Here is a 9,682-nt window from a genome sequence, read left to right on the forward strand (position 1 = left end):
ACATTCCAGCAAACTACACACATGTAAATACAAAAAACAATATAAAAACCTATTGTCTTCTACCTTTGTACTTACACTTGGAAACAGAAGATTAGCAAGCTTGGAGAGAGACAGTTCACTCTCAGAGCCGAGAGCAACAGAGAGAGAGAGAGACACACCCAGAAGTTCCCTCCCTTGAGATTTGAAAAATCTTGTTTCCTGATTGGTCCTCTGGTCAGGTGTTTGGTTACTCCTTTGCAGGTGAAATAGACATTAACCCTTAGCTATCTGTTTATGACAGTACATATAAAAGAACTCTTGCTGAATTCAGTAAGTAAGGACTTCTTAACCCAGTAAGAGTTGCAGATGTCAGCTCTAATACTCTGAAAATTGTTAATGGTGCAATGAATTTGTAAATACTCTTTCTTTAATAAACAAATTGGATTTACTAATATTCTCAGAAACAAAGGGCCAAACTCTCTCAAATGGAGTAGCTGCATTGACTCTCTGCAATTAAACCAGTAGAAATCTTGGCCCAAAGTTCTGTAAACATTTTTATGTTGTTTTTTCCACCCTCTTGTAGGCTGTTACGACTTTCCTGTGTTTATATGGAATGGTTTGGTATGCGGAGTACTCTGGCCACCGAGAAAAGGTACTTTGATGGGGACTCAATTTTTATTTTAAGCCAAAATTAAACTGCAACACAGCCACATTGTTATACGTTCTTGTAAAGAGAATTCTGACATAGGAATCAAGGGTGTGATCCAGAGTCCTTTGAAGTGAGTTGGAAACACTTCCATTGAAGTCAGTTGACTTTGGAGTGGGCCCAAAGTGTGTTGTAGTCTTCAAGGAGCACTGTAATCCTAGCTGTATGAAATAGGGCTAAAACTTTATCAAAGACTAGAATAATAAATAACTAATGTCTCCACTGTCTATCTGAAAAGACAAGAAAAATATGAAAAATATTGAGAAAAGCTTTGTTAAAGGACAGACCACCTCGGAGCTGTAGCTTTATTGCCATTTTATGGTCCTGATGTTGTATCAGCTATTTGTGCTTGATAATGAGTTGGGGAAAGACCTTTACTTCTATTAGCATTTTTGTCAGAATTCTTGCTGCAGCTTTAATGCTGCAAGTCCTAACTGAAAATGTAGTGGAAAGGAGAAGTGGAGATTGATTCAGCCTCCCAATGATGCGTGTCCTCCTTGTCTTTACAGACCTTATCGGAAAGTGAGGACAGCCCATACAGCCCAGATGCCTCATGGCTTCATTCTAAATTCACTAAAGGTACTGCTGCTTTGCATGCACATTTTGAGTGTCGTATCAGTGGGAATACAGCTCAGTCCTAACAAATATATCTTGAGAAACCTACAGTATAGGTTATTTGATCTACTTTCTAACCCTTACAATTCAGGTGCATATAGAAATAAGCTGCAAAGCCACTTTTATTTTTCCCCGCTGATTTTCTTTCCATTTGTTAGAATGTGATTTAATTTTTAATGGAACAAATGGCTCCTCTGCCTGTTGCTGTTCCATTCCTTCCTGACAGTGAATGTTTGAGATTGGAAAATTTCACTATCTTATTGGGCAGGTTTTCTCACTGAACATCCCCTGTATGGCTTCAAGTGAACAATGTAAGATGTGCTTTTATGCCTGCTCGTTAGTGAGCAGGCAGGAATGTGCCCAGGAGTTTATGTTCCTACGGACGCTTACCAATGGCTTCACTACATGAACATTTAGTTCATGGCAAGCTGGGGTGCCAATCTATCCTGCACTAGCCTGTCACAGACTAGCTGTCCATGTGGACCCTACTGATGTCCATTTTGTTTCAAAGAGAACTAGATCAAAGTATATTAGTTAATTAACAAACCTAATGCAGTTCAGCAGGTTTCACGCAGACATTTAGTCAGCCACTCTTTATTGCAATGAGGGTCAAGTAGGCAGCCTGTTTTCTCCTTCACATGCTTTAGTGAGGACATTCCTATGGAAAAAGGACAAGATTAGCATCTGGAAACTACCATTCAGAGGTTACATTCCAGGTGTATTTACATCATTAAAACAATATTTTCTTTTCATTGTAACTTTCTAGAGTCCTGACACTTGAAGCACTTACACATGTTTTTCTTCAGTTGCATGCACAGATTTCCTAGGTTGCCTGTATTGATTTCTTTTTGGGTTGTTATTTAAAGAAAGATATTAGATTGATTTCTTTTAAAAATACATGCATTAAAACAGATTTTTCAAGCATAGAGAGAGAAAATAATCTAATTGCTGATTTAAAAACATTAACAGTGTCCCCTGACTTCATCAGAGTTATCTGCTCAATGGCAAATTTTCTGCTAAAGTGTGCAAGAGATTAATGCCAGTGTATATTAATCATCATCAGATCTTGCTACCTGCACAGGCCTAATGTGTGTGGCAAAGATGCAAAATGAGAGATACTAAACAATTATTCATGCAGAAAACTTGGTGATGTGGGGATTCATTCCATAATTCTCTTCAACCTCAGTTTCATGGTTCTTAATTTCTAATATAAATAATTGTCAACAGTGTGAGGGAGATGGCAAATTTGAATGTGGATTAAAATGAGTGACATCAGTTTAAATGAGGGACACTTCAGCCTGGAGAAGTTTTATTTTAGTTTGTTAAATTTTTGAAGTTGCCTGGAGAGAGGTTTTCTTGCAGAAGCTGACAGAATAAATGTTTTAATTTGGCCACTAGATGGAGTGCTAGTATCAAACAAATAGTTTCAGCCTGCAATAATTACAGTAGTTTAAATGTTACATAGCTAGGAAACCTTGAAAACTAAAATGGTGAAGAATTGCTTTCAGTAGTCAGCTCCAAATCTTAAATGTATTTTGATTTTTTTATAGGTACTGAAGATAGTCCACCAAAACATTCAGGTAACATCGAGAGCCATTCATCTAGAAGAAGGAATCGTCATTCCAAAACAAAAGTAACCAATGGAATTGGCAAGAAATAAGATCAATCTCTAAAGATGTTCCAGAGTGTGCCTAGACATGAGAAGGAAAATTGGACCTGGTTCTGAATTCCCTATTAGAAGGTTAATAAGAAAACTGGTGGAAGATGGGGGGAAATGTTTGCAGCAACCGAAAGGTCTAATACCTTTTAAAATGTAGCCATCAGTGTATTGCAGATCATTGTTTGTCGCCATGTGCCATTCACTGACTTAAATCTAATTTCTTCAGCACTTGGCATTCAGAAACAAGTAGTAGTATGTTGAAAGGAAAAATAGTTTGCCCCTGGCAGGTATGTGAAGGTGTATGTTCAGGTATCACGATTTGCATTTTTAATATCTTTGTTAATTGAGAACATTAACCCAAAGGCTAATGGATGATGACCAGATGTTTTGGGAGGTTTTGTTTGATTTGGGAGAGGGGAACGTCACGGGATTGGTTGGTTGTTTTTGTGTCTTTGTTTTGATTAGTTTCTTTGTTTTGAAACATACACAATCTTTGATTAAAAGCAGCTCTGCCCTTCATTCTCAATCAGATAACTAAACTTTTCCGTACTAATGGTTCCTTTTATTTTAAGTATTTTTTTAAAAAATTCCATATTTCTATCCAGTTGCTCATTTTTATTTAATGACACTGTCTCCACTCGGTGGCAGGATTTTACCAACTGGGGAGTGTATCCAGGTTTCTTATAAAGGTTGCAGAGTTAATTTCAAATGTTTCCTTGTTTATGATTCTGTTCCCTATCCTGTTTGTTAAAGCCTAATTCCAATGCCTGTATGAAACTTGTTACACAGTAGCGAGGGCAGATGTAGTATTGTTCAGTTTACTCCCCCGCTCCCCATTTACTGCTGTGTATTTGCTGCCATTAGCTGCACATAGTGTTATGTGTACAGTACTAGTAGGTATTACTCTTTCAGTTGTGTCATACTTTGTAAAATACTTGCCCTTTGCTTTGCCTCAAGTTTTAAATAAGATTCACGTTAAAGGCAGCTTGAAGGCTTTTGGTACTGCCTAGTCTGGTGACAAGGCAGCTTCTTCACGAAGTACTGTAGCTCACTTTTTGTAAGTTTACAATCATTCATAAAGACTCACTGTGTTGCTGCGAGTAGGAGGGGTCACACAATATTGTTGTGTTTATACAGTGTGTTCCTATTTCCTAACATGCTGTCAAATAGCAAACAGCAAAAAACCACGTATTTGAAGCATCCATGCTAATTATGATCTCAAAGTGGGTGATTCCCTCAAACTGCAGCTAGCATAACAATTATTCTTTAAGTAAACCTGTGAGATCAGTCAGTTCCTGTACTGTTATCAGATTTTTTTTTTTGTGCCAACTGGGTTGTGGGGCCTATAACCCTAGAGAGCTCAGCAAAGCAGACAGGTGAAGACAAATACGTAACATCCATGAGCCACTAATCCTTATAATAATTAAGATTTCATTTCTGATAAATGCTACTGTGATTTGCCACAGGTGATGTACTATAAAATTCTGTAAAGGATTTATCATACAAGCATGTGACACTGTAAATAGGAAAACCATTCTGTGTGTATTCCATGATGACAGATTATCAAAATTTTGAATGCACTTATTATGCTGCTGCCTAACTCATTAGAAGCCCTTTGAATTTTCTGCAGTCCAACACAAATGTACAACTTAAGAACTAACTTGTATTGAAAGCTGCTATATCATTTTTCTGCGGCTATGTTGAATTTGACAGGAAAAAAGGTCTGGAAAACTTTTCTGGATTTTTCTATAAATATTCTGTTTTCATTCATATTGCCAGTGCTGGGGTCTGCGGCATCTCCATTTGTTCTTAGCATGCTGCTTATTGTTGAATGTATTTGCAAGTTTCTTTGGCTATTCAAATTTGTTACTTTTGTATTTCACTTGTTTATAATTCAGTCACTGCAAGACTGAGGATGACATTGTGAATTGTTTTTCCTATTGATTCAATACCAAAGCAAGAAGTTGAAGTTTAACATCATATTTACATTTTGTATTTCAGATGTGTAATTTTTATTTTAAAGGGCACAATTTTTCAAAAGTGAGAGCCTGTTTTGTACTTGCAAAATATGTGCACACTCGCATTGTACATATAAAACACACCCTGGCTTGTGTAAACTGGGGCTTATGTATAAAGTTATCCATTTCCCATACACAATGGGTATATGCAAATGTTTTGCAAGAGCAGAATTGGTACTCACATTTGGGAACTGGACCCTAAAAATTTAAAAAAGGAAATATGAAGGAAGTTAAAGATTCATCTGTTGAAGGTTCTGACTTCTGAATTCTGTTACACTAGCACAGGTGAGACCACTAAAACATAGGTCAGGACCTTCAACTCATAATGCCTATGGAAAAGGAATGTCCAGAAAAAACATCTTTCACATGTTCCCCCTGGTGTTTTTTTGTTTTTACTTTTTTGAAAATTAGAGGGAGAGTGGGGGAGGTAGGGGGAAATTAAGTAGAATCTTTTAGACAGTTTGAAAAATGGCACTTTCTTCACTCCGCCAGCAATCCTGGCTGCGATTGACAAGTGTTCTGACAATTCATCCGCTGGCTGACAAGTGCTATTTCCACTCCATTTTCCATGGCAATAGGCCTTGCATTGGCACAAATAGGATGGTGCTTTTGATCACTGCTGTAAATCTGAAGTAATTATCATTTCCCCGCTTATCGCTGTACTCCACATACAGTTCATGAGCAATGGCCAGTGAGAATGATGAATAACTTGAGCTGTTCCATTAACTAATTTCCTTGTATCAAGAATTCTGCTGCTTGAATAGTCATTATTACTGTTACAAATGCACTGTCCCTTTTTTTTACCCATTCTTTGTCCTTCCAGGTCTTCTCATCTTACCTTCCTTTTATTCTCTTCTCTCTCCTATTATTCTGTCCTCCAGTTATAAAACAAGCTATTCCCTGCCATTGAATGGACTGAATTTGCCATCCAGAGATGTTACTTAATGTTAGTCATTGAAGGGGGGCTAATTCAGTCCAGCATGGCATAAGCAGAGGATAGTGGCAATGCTTTACAACACTGAGTAGATTAATAGCAATAGACAGTTTTCAGGATAGGGAATGCTGGGAGGGTATACAATGAACCGGAAGCCACCAAAAGTGAACCTCACTACCAGCTGCCAGTATTAAAGCTGGATGGAGAGCTGTGTAAATCAAACACAGTATCTAATAAAATGCAGGGAGGAGCTTGATTTCTGTTCTTTTGTTACTTGGCTGTGAAGAAAATAGTTTGCTGTTTCATCTATTAAAGTCTTGGTATTTACTACATTATCACAAGATGACACACCAATTACCATGTGTTTAACATTGTTTTTAATAGAATTGCTCTGTACTGATTGCAAAGTATCGTATTTTGCAGTAACTCGGTAAAACAACCCATGTCAACAATATGTGTTTGTCATCTATGTACAACAGGGCACAGCAGGTGATCACTTGTATAAAAATTAACAGCTTCTAACTACTAATTGCAGCCTGATGCATTTATCCACTTCCATCACAGAACTGAGGCTATAACACTCTGGGGTCACTGCAATCTGCCACTTGAGAGGAGAGCAGACTTTTAAAATACATCAGTATTATGACAGCTTTCTCTTGTTTCTGACACTACTTCTCAGGTTTCTAGCAGGCAGAATACCTCTGTTCTAGTAAACCTAGCTATTCATTTTGCATTTTGGATATGTTACTTTATTATTGCAGACCACATAGATATGGAAGAAGTGAGTAGTCACAAAGTGACTTTGATTGCAGACCTTCTAAAGGGAACAGAAAGGTGTCTTATAGAGGAACAGGAAGACAGAGGTTACTAGCAGGTGGGTTTAAGCTCATGCCTCCATCCGTGAAGTACGATAACAAGATTTGGATAACAGGAATACTTAGGCTTAATTTTCACAGCCGATATAGTTGCTGCAGCAGCACTATTCTTATACTGTACAAAAACAGTGTTAAATATAGTTTTTATTTGCTATTGAATTATGCTAAAAACACCAGGCAGCACAGTGTCTAGACACTGCAGGCACAAATTGAGGTCTGTGTTCTATCATGAGAAGCTTTCTGAAAGACATACTCATAATGCTGATACTCATTGTCCGCAAAACCATGGCCTGAAGATTTGGTCCTTACTGAATAACCTCTGGAGCAATGGACATTTTGGCTTATCCTCTCCACTTTCACAGCTTGTACTGAAGACTGATTCTATATTTAACAGGCACATTCAGTGGAAACTGGAGGGGAAACTTTTATTTTTAAGTTGATTCTTCCATTCCCTTCTTGAAAGCAGTGTGCTGTAGTCAGCTCAGCTCCTTTTTGTTTACGGGATTTCACTGGTATTTTCACTGTTCTTCACATGTTGGTTCATTACTGATAACTGGATTCATCCTCAGTAGAATTTGTGTAATAAATCCTGAATTTCCTCATACTGTAAGTACAATGTGGTTCCATGTTGAACTCTGCGTTAGTTGTATGGACTTATAAAGTGTTTCAAGATCCCTTTGCCATAGACTCATAGACTTTAAGGTCAGAAAGGACCAATATGATCATCTAATCTGACCTCCTGCACAAAGCAGGCCACCGAATCCTACCCATCCACTTCTGTAACAAACCCCTAACCTATGTCTGAGTTACTGAAGTCTTCAGATTGTGGTTTGAAGACCTCAAGCTGCAGAGAATCCTCCAGCAAGTGACCCATGCCCCACTACTCCCCTTGGAAGGCTGTTCCAGAACTTGACTCCTCTAATGGTTAGAACCCTTTGTCTAATTTCAAGTCTAAACTTCCTAGTGTCCAGTTTATACCCATTTGTTCTTCTTTCCACATTGGTACTAAGCTTAAATAATTCCTCTCATACATTTATAAAGAGCAAGCATATCCCCCCCTCAACCTTCTCTTGGTTAGGCTAAACAAGCCAAGCTCTTTGAGTCTCCTTTCATAAGATAGGTTTTCCATTTCTCAGATCATCCTAGTAGCCCGTCTCTGAACCTGTTCCAGTTTGAATTCATCCTTCTTAAATATGGGAGACCAGAACTGCACACAGTGTTCCAGATGAGGTCTCACCAGTGCCTTATATAACTGCACTAACACCTCCTTATCTTTGCTGGAAATACCTCGCCTGATGCATCCAAAAGCTGCTTAGCGTTTTTAATGGCCATATCCATTGGCGACTCATATCATCCTAGTGATCACCAAACCAAGGTTCCTTCTCCTCCTCTGTAACTTCAATGATGTGTCCCAATTTAGAACTAAATTCTTATTATTAATCCCTAAATCAATGACCTTGCACTTTTCACTTATTAAATTTTCATCCTATTTACATTACTCCAGTTGACACGTCATCCAGATCTTCCTGTGTGATCATCCTGCGTCCTTCTCTGTGTTAGCAATACCTCCTAGCTTTGTGTAATCGCAAACTTTATAGCACATCCCGCTTTTTGTTGCCAAGGTCCAGTAAGAAAAGGTTAAATAAGATTGTCCCAAAACTGATCCCTGAGGACTGCACTAGTAACCTTCCTTCAGCCTGACAGTTCACCCTTCAGTACGAACCCGTTGTTGTCTCCCTTTAGCCAGTTCCTTATCCACCTTTCAATTTTCATATTGATCCCCATCTTTCCAATTTAAACTAATAACGTTCCCATGTGGAAACCTGTTCAAATGCCTTTACTGAAATCGAGGTAAATTAGATCTTCTGCACCTTTGTCTAAATAATCTGTTACCTCTCAAAAAGTAGATCAGGTTGGTTTGGATGATCTACCTTTGTTAAAAACCATGTTGTTAATTTGTCCCACTTACCATTGACCTCAATGTCCCTTAACACTTTCTCCTTCAAATTTTTTTCCAAGACCTTACATACTACAGATGTCAAACCAACAGACCTATAGTTACTCGCGATCACGTTTTCCCTTTCTTAAAATAAGGAACTATTAGCAATTGCAGTCGACGGTACAACCCCTGAGTTTACCGATTCATTAAAATTTCTTGCCTAGGAGCTTGCAATTTCATGTGCCAGTTCCTTATATTCTTGGGTGAAGATTATCTGGCCCTCGTGATTTTTTGTCCCATGAAGCTGTTCAGTTTGGCTTTCTACCTCAGATGGGTAATATCTACCTCCATATCCTCATTCCCATTTTCATCCTTCCATTAGCCCTAAACTCCTCATTAGCCTCATTAACGACTGAGGCCAAGTATTTATTTAATATTGGGCCATGCCTAGGTATTCTTAACCCCATTCCATCCCTCATGGTTAGCGTTCCATACATCTTCTTTCTTTTTCTTCTTATTTATAGGGCTACGAGCCTTTTACTATTGTTTAATTCCCTTGCAAGGGTCCCATTCTACATGGCTTTTAGGCCTTTCTCACTGTATCTTACATGTTGACCTCCTAAGTTTAGCTTTCCTTGCTAATTCCGCCCATCTTGCACTCCTTGTAAGCTTTCTGCTTAATCACCTCTGAGATGCTTGCTCATCCAGCTTGGTCTGCAACTCCTGCCATGGTTTTTCCCCCTTTTCTTGGAATGCAGGCTTCTGATAGTTTCTGCACCTTCAACTTAAAGTAATCCAGGCCGCCTCCACCTGTTAGATCCACAAGTTCTTCAGTCCAATCCACTTCCCTTAACTAATTTCCTAAATTCCTTAAAGTTAAGCCCTTTTGAAGTCAAAACCCTAGTCCCAATCTATTTTTGTTTATCTTTCCATCCAGTTTTGAACTGAATTAGCTC

The 9,682-nt window shown here is 38.4% G+C and overlaps 1 protein-coding gene across 1 annotated transcript in view; it reads left to right on the plus strand.

The window, feature by feature from the left end:
• PTDSS1 (phosphatidylserine synthase 1) overlaps window positions 1–6,364 on the plus strand; it is a 58,752-nt gene extending 52,388 nt beyond the window's left edge. Inside the window, exons 11-13 of the mRNA XM_032763900.2 lie at window positions 563–631; window positions 1,195–1,264; window positions 2,851–6,364. Coding sequence (XP_032619791.1) covers window positions 563–631; window positions 1,195–1,264; window positions 2,851–2,960 — 249 coding nt within the window. The 3' untranslated portion in view covers window positions 2,961–6,364. The remainder of the gene's footprint in view (window positions 1–562; window positions 632–1,194; window positions 1,265–2,850) is intronic.
• The last annotated feature ends 3,318 nt before the right edge of the window (window positions 6,365–9,682 follow it).

The sequence above is a fragment of the Chelonoidis abingdonii genome, chromosome 2 (assembly GCF_003597395.2).
Source record: "Chelonoidis abingdonii isolate Lonesome George chromosome 2, CheloAbing_2.0, whole genome shotgun sequence".
NCBI lineage: Eukaryota > Metazoa > Chordata > Testudines > Testudinidae > Chelonoidis > Chelonoidis abingdonii.